The sequence below is a fragment of the Pundamilia nyererei genome, unplaced genomic scaffold (genome assembly GCF_000239375.1).
Source record: "Pundamilia nyererei isolate P.nyererei 1_Seehausen unplaced genomic scaffold, PunNye1.0 scaffold00035, whole genome shotgun sequence".
In the NCBI taxonomy this organism is placed as follows: Eukaryota; Metazoa; Chordata; class Actinopteri; order Cichliformes; family Cichlidae; genus Pundamilia; species Pundamilia nyererei.
Window position 1 is genome coordinate 351,359 of NW_005187436.1, and position 12,331 is coordinate 363,689.

The 12,331-nt window shown below is 41.5% G+C and overlaps 1 protein-coding gene across 2 annotated transcripts in view; it reads left to right on the plus strand.

Moving 5' to 3' along the window:
- Positions 1 to 12,331, plus strand: part of grm3 (glutamate receptor, metabotropic 3) — a 41,285-nt gene extending 28,954 nt beyond the window's left edge. For both annotated transcript variants that reach the window (XM_005729865.1, XM_005729866.1), the window contains exons 7-13: positions 5,698 to 5,940; positions 6,045 to 6,234; positions 6,514 to 6,823; positions 6,939 to 7,132; positions 7,272 to 7,404; positions 9,087 to 9,264; positions 10,225 to 12,331. In XM_005729865.1, the coding sequence (XP_005729922.1) occupies positions 5,698 to 5,940; positions 6,045 to 6,234; positions 6,514 to 6,823; positions 6,939 to 7,132; positions 7,272 to 7,404; positions 9,087 to 9,264; positions 10,225 to 10,301 (1,325 nt within the window). In that variant the 3' untranslated portion in view covers positions 10,302 to 12,331. The remainder of the gene's footprint in view (positions 1 to 5,697; positions 5,941 to 6,044; positions 6,235 to 6,513; positions 6,824 to 6,938; positions 7,133 to 7,271; positions 7,405 to 9,086; positions 9,265 to 10,224) is intronic.

The following is a 12,331-nucleotide window of genomic DNA, read 5'->3' on the forward strand; positions in this document are numbered from 1 at the left end:
GTGTGTGTGTGTGTGTGTGTGTGTGTGTGTGTGTGTGTGTGTGTGTGTGTGTGATATGTCTGTGTTAGCAGAGGCGGTGTGCCTTCAGGGCCATATTGAGCTTGCTGCAACGTTTAGATGCTAGAGAACAACCTTCACTCATTTTCTCTCCCTCGTTTTTCCCTCAGTCTCTTTTCCTCTGTCTCTCTGTCTTTGTCGCTGTCTGTCTTTCCATCACTCTTTCTCTCCCACCTCATCACTCCGTCTTTTCTAGATGCTTGTCCCCCTTTTTTTCTCACCCGGAAAGTGTCCTACTCTCTCCTACATTCAAAAACAGCACATCCCACTCAGACTTCACAAGGTTGCTCTCCTGCCTCCACTGCCTCTCTGCGCCAGTCTGCTTCTCCACTCCTCTCCCTCACTTTGCTCATCTGTCCATCCAGCCTTCACCTATTCTCTGTTGATTCCTCTCTCTAAAGGCTCTCCTTTCCATCCACCTGTATCTCAGCTACCATGACATCAGTTTCTTGCTTTTCACTTTTGCTATCTCCTTTCTCTTTCTCTTGTATTCTTCTCCCTCTACTCGCTTGTCACTTCCCTCCTTTCTTTGCCCTTATCTTGTCTCTTGGCTCATTCTCCATCCCAGCACCTTCTGTTTTTCTCTTGCCATTTCTTTCTTTTGTCTCCTCTATCTCACCACCTTTCTTTCAGTCAAGCCTCAGCTCTCTTCCGCTACATTTTACCTCCTATACATTTCTGTCCCTTACTCTAGACTTCCTTTTCTCTACCCTATCTGTCCTCTGTTCCCCTGTGGCCTGTTGTTCTGTGACCCAGTCAGCGCCTCCATCCCCTTGGACCAAATCCACAGGGAGAACAAATATAACTAATGTGATCCCTCTGTGTGTGAATTTGTGACATGTGAGTGAACACCTGCATATATGCACTGAGGGGACATGAGTGCATGTATGTGTGAAGTCACGTAAGCAAAAACAAAAAAAGATTTACCCTCTCCACGTAAATCTGTGCACTTCACTTTCACCGCTTTTAGATGACTTATTCCTACTTATTCATCCCAAGCCGCCTTTGCCTCCTCTCGCTCTCTCCCCCTGCCTTTAATACCCACAATCCCCCTTGGGCTTTGCTTTAGCCCGACATGGCCGATAACATAATTAATTTCTCAGCTTCTGAATGAAAAGCCTGTTTTCACCATGCTTCTAATTAAGCTAGAATAATAAGGTGTTTCTCAAGTTAGTGGGAATGCTAAGTGTTTCGCAAAAATTAGGGTTCTGGTTAGGCTGCTTTATAACTACAGTTTGTCTTGCTTAAGTTGATTTGCTTTTTCTTTCTTTTCCCTCTTTTTTTGTATTTTTTGCTGTTTAATTTTCATTTCTCCCAGTTGTCTAATCAAGTGCCATTACAAAAATGAAAGAGTTTGTTGCCATTGCAGTAAGATAGTTGTATATTTAGATTTGATTGGGACAAAGCAAACCCTATGTTTCACCCAGCCTGTGAGACACCGTTTCTACTCTACTTCTAGTGTACCACATGGCAGATGAATTGGCTGACAGTATTGCTGGATGTCAGTGAGTGAGGCTTGGTCTTTTGTTTGCTGATGACACTTCACGGGCATAAAAAGTCACCCGGAGCAGTAGGGAAGTATTGTGTGGATGAGGTGACACAGAATCATCTATAACACTGTATTAGGTTGCGTTAAAAGATCTGTTACACATGGAAACCTAAGAGCCGCCGTTAGGAAGCATCGCTACAAATCATTCCGTCAGTTTATTGTTCAGCGTGTTGTTGTAACAGAAACATGTTGTAGAAAAGTAGCTGACAGATCAAGGCTTTTGTGCACATTGGAAATAATATGAACAGGCTTTTTAAAAATCATTTTTTAAGCAACACTGTTTCGGAAACACTGCAGGTCGGTCGAAAAAGACAGTTTGCATATTTGAGATGCCGGACTTGAACACAAAGACCTGTCACAGTGCTTCAACTTTGCTATAAAGATCCTGAGGCTTTATTGAGGTTTCCAGCTGGTTAAATGAGTCTAACTTTATTTGATATTAGAGATTTCAATTTTCTTTGTCAATTCTGATTTGTTTTCCTAAAAGTGACTTGCCTATGCTGATTTTCCCAGTTCTGATTTTCTTTCTAAGAACCAAAACCAACACCAAATAAAATTATACAGAAATTACCAAATTAAACTTTACAATTCCCCCAAAACTGCAGTAAGTTACAGCACATTGTCTATTAAATATCTGAAAAATAAGTGTTCTGCTACCTGAAAAAGATACTGTACACCCATCATCAGCTGACATTTAGGTGTAACAGGTTTATACAACAATGTTAATTTAAGGTGTTTACATTATTTTCCAGTATGTTTATAACTTTAACAGATAACAGGACAACAACCACTTTTTCATTTGTCTCCATAACTTTCCTCTTAAGTGCTTTGATCTGTTGCTCATACCGAGGCTCATATAGAGCCTGCAGGCGTGTGGCTGACTCTGTGCACTGGATAGCTTTAGCTTTAGCCACTTTGTCTTTGTTAGTTTCTTTAAAATGTCTGTATTCAGCTGGGTGAGGGTGATTTAAGTGCCTGATTAGGTCTGTTGTTACAAATGTTTTCGCACTCGTCCACACATGGTTTACTTTGGCAAACTTTGAAGACAAAGAGACAACTGCTTTCTGAAGAGCTTCCATGCTAACAATATATTAATGTGTGGTTATGAGTGTGCACTATTTGCCTGCCCCGCTGTGCGTGTAGCATGTGTTGCGCATGCATGAAACAGACCGGCTCATAATTGGACATATGGCTCGTCACCAGACTGGGCAGACTGGTTCCCTGTTCGGTCCATCGGTGGAACTGAATTTAATACGTGCATTTTCATAAGATAAATGGATCTCGATGAGTATCGATGACATTAGAGTTGCATCTGTTGATGTTTACCAAGACTATATTTAAAGGACATGGCCACTATAATCACTTTTAGTTGGTATAATATGGCCACAGCTAACCTGTTGATAGTAAAAGCACATTTGTGGTGCCCTAACTTGCTGTAATTGGAGATAAAGTATCTGAATTTCAGGTGCAGGACCACATCTCCAAACACGCTCTTCCGGTTCTCATCTCTATAAGTTCCCCCAGTTCTACAAGCTGTTCATTCTCGTTTACGCGCCCCACCATCCCTCCCCTTTTCAATTCTTTAACTTCTTCACTTCTATTTAGTACATGGGGATCTGCCAGGCTCGGGAGCCGCCACCAGTCCACTTCGAGGCCTTGCCTAAACTGCACCTCAATTCATGTCCAAGCCATTCATCTTTATTTACTAAACCGCTGTCAAACCTCAAATAAGGACGTGCGCCCAGCAAGTGAATTACATGATCAGTATATATATATATATATATATATAGAGAGAGAGAGAGAGAGATTTGTAACTATTTGGGAAATCAGGAAATCCTAAATATATATATTTTTTAATTCAACAAAACAGGCTGGAGATGTGGACTGACAAATATTTATTAACTGTTTTAGCTATTATTTAAATGGCCAGTCTCAAAATTTCAACATGCTCAGAAGTTTGATTCAGTGAGTCTACGGCCATAGATGCTTAGTCCTGTCAAAACAAAAACCTTTGTTGTTGTTGTTTTAGTTTTATTTTTTTTTAGTTCAGTCCAGGACAGTGATGAAGAGAGAGAATTTTGTCCATCAGTCAATAACCTGGGCTGCGTGTCTCCGCTCTCTGCAGTCAGTTGAATCTTGGTGGCCTTCGCTAGCTCTGACTTGCACCCTCATCCACTTTCTTGATAAGCCATTCTGTCATGTCAGCGAGGTCACTGATGTTGGAAATAAGGAGGAATCACCGGTCCTCTGAGTCTATTGCTGCCTGAATGCGATGTGTTAGCGGGAAGTCAAGGACAAAAACAGTGCCTTCAAATGGCTCTGTAGGCCAATACTCTTATCTCTTTCGTCTGTATTACACGTAATTACCACATGCAGCTAATTAGGCCTCAGCACATATCTAAGGTCCTAATAAGGTGCAGTTATGATAATTAGCCACTGGTAACGTCTTCTGTCAGTGTGTATTGGTGTTTAAAAGGAGGAGGTCCCAGCTTGCCTTATTGCTTGCTGATATTAGCAGACTTTATTATCTGGCGACGTGCAGCATAATGGATTCATATATCTCCTTTATCTCAAGATATTATCAGCACCTTCTTATTGAAATCATTTTCATTTAGCTGTCACCTAAACATTTAGCTGCAAAATCCAAAGAAGACTTGACAGTTAGAATTTCCTGTGACAGAGGGAGATGAGAGAGGAGAAAGATAGAGAGTTGTGCTGTCTCTGTGATTTATGGATTTCATAAACCCTAACCCCCTCTGCTGCCATCTGACACGCCATTCTTTTCTGAGCACACTGAACTATCACAACAATAGCACAGCTTTAGCCCCTGTCAGTGCTGCGTGCACATACGTACACATTCGCACACACACACAGCTAACAGCAGGGTCAGAGCTTTGGTTCTGTCAGCACTGCCTCCCACAGCGCTCAGAGCAATACCTTAGCCATCAAACTGTAAAGCAAAACCTAATCGAGCTTCAATCTTGTGTGCACATCCTTACACGTACACACATGCAAACTTTTCAGCCCAACAGCTTATTCACAATCTGTATCCTGATTCACTCTACTGATCCCAGGCTGTATGTATGGAGAATGAATTCAGCCCACGATTTATTCAGTTACCCAAAGACAAAGAGATATGAGGAAGGCGGCATAGCATCATCAAAGCAAGCTGCACGGTGAGGACCGAGAGCCTTGTTACAAATTGAAGAACGGTGCTTTATAAACCCAGCATACACTGTGATTTCTCTAGTCACATCATCTTTCGACAAGGCACCACCGTATAACACGCAAGCCTGTGTGTCAGCAATACAGAGCTGCCTGCTCTGCTGTAAAGGACAGCGATGGCACAATAGGAGTGGCATACACTTTGTCTGTGTCAAAACAACCAACTTTCAGCACTGTCAGGTCCAGCACTGCCTGCAAAGCATCAATAACTTACTGTTTTCCCAGTCCATAGCCCTTTTCTATTTGTTTTTTTAATGGTGACCGCACATCCTGCCAATTTTACAATCTCTTCTGTTCCCACATCCTCAGGGTAGATGGTAATCCTTTCATAACAACATGTATACAAACCAATTTGGCAGTTTCAGCAGTGCACCTCACTCACAGAAGAGACCCAGAGGCTAAATCTATCATTGTGTGGGTAGCTATAGCATTACCAAGGGATTCAATTCTCTGCTTCCATGCCTATATGGCTTTATGGGCAGCTTGTTAATGATGCATCTGGTAATAAACTTTATCAGATCTGATTTTAGAACAGCAATTTTGTCCCTAGGTGACCTTATGGACAGGTGGGAGGCCAGTGACACACACATCACCAATTATACTGGGCATTTATAGCCTTTTAGAAAACACTTTTGTGACTGGCTGGTCTTCAGTAATGAAAACACTTTTGTAGTGCCTTTCACTATCTGTTTTGGACTCCTAAGGCTTACTGACCATTGCTTATTGTCCCTCTCTTCACTGCTGCTTTTAAAAGACATCAATGAGACCTCAATAAGGTGATTGTTTGTGATTGTTAAGCTTTGATCTCCTTTCCCACTGGGTTTATCGCCTTTTTTCCACTCTTTGTCTCTGTGTTCTCTCTTCAGCCCCATTTTCTCCTCCAGGCAGCGAGACAGTAGTGAAGTTTGACACCCAGGGGGATGGCGTAGGCCGATACAACATCTTCAGCTACCAGCACTCTGGTGATCGTTATGGTTACGTGCCAGTAGGTGAATGGGCAGAGAGTTTAAGTCTGAGCAGTGATTTAATTCGCTGGCCCAGAGAAGTAGTGCCCACGTCGCAGTGCAGCGACCCCTGTGAGCGCAATGAGATGAAGAAAATGCAGGCAGGTAGGACGGTGAATTTCATTAATTTCGTCTTTGTTGTAGTGACATTCAAGGTAGCAGCACCTTTGGAAAATCTGCCACAAACTGTTCATATTCTTGTTTCCCAGGTGAGTACTGCTGCTGGATTTGTACAGCCTGTGAGCCTCATGAATACCTGGCTGATGAGTTTACCTGCTCACCTTGCGCTCCTGGCCAGTGGCCCACTGACGACCTGACGTCCTGTTATGACCTTCCCGAGGACTATATTATGTGGGAAGATGCCTGGGCTATTGGCCCAATTACCATTGCATGTGTAGGGTAAGTGACAGGGAAACTGAACAGAAGTAGCTCACAACAATAAGTAAGTGAGGAAAAACTTAGCACGTGGTCAGCCGAGGCTCAGCGTCATACAGATACAGAGATTTTCATAGCTATGCACAGACAATGACATGAGCATATACTGATTTCAGCATATTTTGTTGATTGTTTAAGTCAATTTTGCTATTTATAACCATGCTTTATGTGTGTGACAGCATATAAGCAGTGACTTCATGACACTGATTGTATGTCTGGCTGCAACTTCCTCCCTGTCCCCAGATTCATGTGCACCGGCCTGGTGATTTGGGTGTTCGTCAGACACAACAACACACCACTGGTAAAAGCATCAGGTAGAGAACTGTGTTATATCCTCCTCTTAGGAGTCTTCATGTCCTACGCCATGACTTTCCTCTTTTTGGCCAAACCCTCTCCTGCCATCTGTGCCCTGCGCCGCCTTGGCCTGGGCACATCATTTGCTGTCTGCTACTCCGCCCTTCTCACCAAAACCAACAGAATCGCCAGGATTTTCAATGGTGTGAAAGACGGAGCGGGAGCCGTGAGGCCACGCTTCATTAGCCCATCCTCTCAGGTGAGTGATTGCAGCATCATGTCTATCCATCTGCATCAGTCAGATGGATGGATGGATGGATGGACAAACAGTAGATCTCGATGACCTTACTTCCTCTTTTCCCTTTTTTTTCCAGGTGTTCATCTGTCTGAGTCTAATCTCTGTCCAGTTAGTAATGGTGTCAGTATGGCTGCTGCTGGAAGTCCCCGGCACGCGTCGCTTTACATTGCCGGAGCGACGACAGACCGTCATCTTGAAGTGTAATGTACGTGACTCCAGCATGCTGCTGTCACTGGGATATGATGTGCTCCTGGTCATCTTGTGTACTGTGTAAGTGTGTCACAACTAAACTCACAACTACCCAAAATGTACTATATAAAGTAGTTTATGTTCTACAGATCAAATCAGGAACTGCTGAAATGAAAAGGGTATTTTGTCAACTTAAAAATGTGATTCTCTTCTCCACCAGGTATGCCTTTAAGACCAGGAAGTGCCCTGAGAACTTCAATGAGGCCAAATTTATTGGATTCACTATGTACACCACCTGTATAATTTGGCTGGCCTTTCTTCCTATCTTCTATGTTACATCCAGTGACTACAGGGTATGGTTTTGAACATACACATGCATGCACGAGTGCGTGTTTCTGTATTTAAGGAGGACACTGATCTGACTCTAGCCCAACAAGATGCAAGCCTAACCTTAAAAACTATCTAGCAGCAGCACAACTGTGATGTTATGCTTATGGTCCAAATAAAAAGCAGAATTAAATACTCTGGGCTGTTTGTGGTAAAAATTAACTATTGGCAGTTTCACATTTACTGTTTTTTCCCATAGACTGCAAAAGTTATATGTAGACATTTCGATGTTGGATGTTGTATAAAGCGTTTTGAGTGCTCAGTTAGAATAGAAAGCTGTTTCATGTTCCACCTTAAAAGTTTTTTATTTCTGTGATAAAGATGAGCGTTTTACAATGGGACTCTATGGCAACTGACTCGCTTTGGTGTTTCAAGTATGTAATGCGGTTATTTGAGCAGTTTTTATCTTCTCAACATGATTTTTTTTTTAAAGATGCACAGCTAACAAAGCAGAAATCACATAGGTGTAGTCACAACTTCAACAATTCCTAATCCTATTGGCAAATGTCCCAGCTGTGCAGTACTGGGAGTGACACTTGAACAAGCTCTGTCAAACTGCTGACACATGTTCAGATTTAACAGCAACGGGGAGTGAATGTTCACCTGACCATACAAATCTTAGGCATACACACACACACACCTTATATACACACTCCACAAATGCACACGTTGTATCAAAGGGCGCAAGAGAGGAGTGCTGATAGAGTGCTGATGCCAGGGCTGCTCATTTGATCCCCGTAAAATGTCAAATAAATGACCCTCTTTCGCTCACTCTCATACTCTCTCTAGCTCTCCTCTCCACCCCTCTAAATATGCATTTTTTGACGTAATGTTACTGTAAGATTAGACAGATATGGGAAAAACATCGCCAATATGCATACCCGCCCACTCACATACTCTACCGGTATGTACATACGTACTCAGAGGAGACGTTGAAGGGTTTATTGCTGATATGCTCAAATGTACTGTGATCTCACTGGGAATTGCTGTTATTCAAACATTTGTAACACTTGTGATAACGATTATGGCGGGATACAGCAACATATAGTGCGCACTGCTGCGTGCTGGAGATCAGGAATCAAGAGAGAATAAGAGTGTACTTAATTGGCATTGATTTCACAGAGAATAAAATTAAAGCTTCCCTCCAGTGAGAGACTTTGGCCACTGTGGTCTCTGTTGATTAAGTCTTTTATTGATAGATTCTAGTAAGTGTTATAAGCTAACAAAGTATGCTAACAAAGACTTGTGCTCTCACTTTACATGCATGATTATCTGCAGCGTGTGCAGACACAGAGATCCATTTCTTTAGTGTCTTTAGCAGCATTTGCTTTCATTTCTAATTCTATTCAAAGCACTTTGTCATAAGCACTCAAATGTTCCTTTGAAGTATTTTCATTATTATAGATTGTTATCATTAAATTAGTTTGTAATAGCAACTGAAACAGTACAAAAGCATGCATGTCAGGATTACTGGCAAGTCTCAGCTGACCGTAGATGCAAATGTTAGCAAAAACGATTTAGTCCATGTGACAGTGATAGACTTGCAAACTGCTCACAATGTGGCTGATAGCTAGATCGATGGATGCATGGATGGATGTCTTGTGCTAACCTGGCTACTAATTACTGTCTTCTTATGTTTCCTCTGCAGGTTCAGACAACTACCATGTGTATCTCAGTCAGCTTGAGTGGCTTTGTGGTGCTGGGTTGCATGTTTGCCCCCAAGGTCCACATCATCATGTTTCAGCCCCAAAAGAATGTAACCAGCCACAGGCTTAACCTTAATCGCTTCAGTGTCAGCGGGGCTGCCACCTCATATGCATCTCATGGTAGGTTATTTGATTATATGCTCAACATTCTGTACTCAACAAAAAGTACAATATTTCCCTGTCTATTACTATTTATAATATTCCCAACCTCCTTACTTACTTAACAGTTGGCAGCCATTGGCATGTTTTCATGAAATAGTGCTTCTTTTTCCCCCTGGTGAAAAATCCCTGGTGAGTGTGGCCAAAAAAGCTTCATCTCTGACCTATCCAGATGTTGCTCTGCATACATCAGACACTGATTTTAGTGATGAGGTCACAGGTAATGTTTTATTCCTGACGACTCTTTGATGTAGGGACCCAGTTTGTGCATTAGTGCTGCACAGTGGAACAGCGCACCACCACGCCTATTTTAGCTAAAGCTTCCAGCAACTGTTTTGTAGTGGGTGGTTTTGATTAGACTTCCTGCCCAGCAGACCTGCAGTTTTATCTGAACATTTTCTCTCAGATGCTGTCTTGATTTCCACAGTTTCTGTAAACTCACGTTGCTTAATGGTATTTTGGATAGTGGAAACTAAAACTAAAAGAACATGGGTTGTATTTATAGACTCCCCTGAATTGTAGATACCCAAACCAATTAGCTTATTTCCAGATCACTCAGTTTCTTGGAGCAGCCCGGTTGGTGAGTGTTTCCACAGGGCTTATTCAGCTGAGAATTGTTATTACCTGACAACTCCTAATGTTAGTAAGTTCCTGTGAGTAATTCAAGACTTAGTAAAAATGTAAAATATGTTAAATGTGTGTGTGTGGGGGGAAGAGGGTGGGGGGGTTATTGCTGCAGGGTCATTTCTACTGCAAAATATGAATATTTGTGTATCCTTCTATTCTGTATGACAAAGATGTTGTTGTTTTTTCTTTTACTAATTTGACACCAACAAAATTGAATATTTAACTATGCTTTTTTTTCTGTCTGTGTAGTTGTATTTTCCCTTTTAACCCCCTTGCTCCTTTTTCCTTTCCTAGCTTCTGTCAGCGCCCACTATGTTCCCACTGTGTGCAACGGGAGAGAGATTGTAGACTCCACTACTTCCTCTCTGTGACCACATCCAGTCTACTCTCCAAATCTGCCCCCTGTGACTGTTAGCCAGTTGATGAACATTATCCTCTTCTTTGCCCGCCTCACACACACACAACGCTCACAGATAAACAGTCACATATGTGCACATACACGCACAAACAAGCAGACACCTTCCTTGTGGACTAGAACTGTATCGTTTCACATATGTAGAAAGTGTGTAACTATATGGAAATTATTTTCTAGGGATGTATATACATGGAAATCAAAACTTGTTGTATGTAGAGAAACAAAAGAACAAAAAAAGTTTTTAGGAGGAATTTTTGGAGCCTTTGTTTTTGATAGCTTTGTTATGACGCAGTGTAAATAGACATGCGCTTACTCATGGTAGGAGGGGCTGTGTCCCTCAGTCTGGATGCACATTTGTGGCTCTGCTTGCCTCACCTGCAATACCCCACAGACTTTTTATTCTCATGCTTTTTTGTAGGTCTCATTGTAATAACAAATGATGTATGTATTTCTATTGTGTATCTGTACATTTGTATATTATGCTACTGATGGTTCAAACAGCACAATGTTGATGGTCTTACAACCCTAGAGTGAATGTGGACTAAAGCATAACCTGGACTGGTTAGAACAGCTGGAATGGACATGTATAAAAAACAAAATCTCTCAAATTCATCAACTTTCAGTTTGAGAATTCATCCGTTCACATCTTGATAGATGTGCTTTGCATCCTAGATCTATTTAAGAACCTAATGTGGTTGTTTTTTGCGGGAAGGTATGTTTTGCTTTTGATACAAATGTTCATTTTTCTATTTCTAATCATGGAATCCCTTTATCTTAATGGCCATAGTTCCAGACATGTGTTCACCAAAGCAACAGTATTTTACTCCCACTCTTAAACTGCTGTTTCTATGGAGGATTTCTGTAATGGATTGCTAATAATAACTAATAGCAGGGCTGAAAAGATACAGTACAACAAACACCTTTTTTTCTGCCTCAAAACTGTCAACACAGACAGTGCAGCAATAGTTGTGTCGACAAAAGCAAACTGGTGTCTTACCCTGTAATTATGAACTTTATGTACTCAAATGACTCAAACGCTAATGGAGGAAAATGGTCTGCTTTCATGAATACATGCTGAATTTCTCCAGCTAGAGGGGAATGGTAGCTGATGTTTCTGTGCCCCATAGATACAGTATGTGGTGATGTTTTGAATATGGCTATGTGCCTTAATGTAATGTTTGATAGTTCTCCAGGTAGAAGTTGTAAAAGATCAATTTTACATTACCAGCTGCAAATCCCTGTTTGGTGAATGGAAAAGTGGGCTAACTATAGAGAACATGCAGATAGTTTTATTTCCTAACGAGCCTTCTGCCATCGATTGTTTACCTGAATTACTGAAACGGCGACTCGGAGGAATCCCTGGGTTAAAATGCCTTTCCCTACCACCCATATCTTTTCCAGTCTGTTATTAAAAGGGAAAGGGTATTTCTGATATATATGCCCATATATTTTTACAGCATAGCATCTCCAATAAAATGAGGGAGGGGAAGAGGAGTCATATACCATTAAGATTGAGTCTTTGACTCACTGAGTTATTGAAGTGTGCAGTTTACATATCTGTGTTAAATGTGTTGATGTTGAGAGGCACAGAGGAGCAGCTGGCTTTGGCAGTCCCAGAGAGGCTCACGAAAGGAAGCAGAGCACACAATGTCAGCTGCTGGCTGATCCCAGCTAACAAAAGGATGTTAGAGAAGAACTCATATCCATAAAGTACATCCAATTTATCAAAACATCCACACACATCAAACTGTCTGTTTCAAGCTGGAAATGTTGCAGACTCGCTGCTGGGTGACAGTTCTGAGGTGGTGGAATAAATGAATGTTGCGAGAAAATCTAAATATTAGCAGAGTAATTTAGCATATTTTCTTTTTAAACAAGTGACTCATGCAATAATTTATTGCATTTAAGGTGGTAGTAAATTATTAATAAATTGATCTTAAATGTTTACATATAATATGCTGTCTGGAATAAAGTGTGACTGTTATA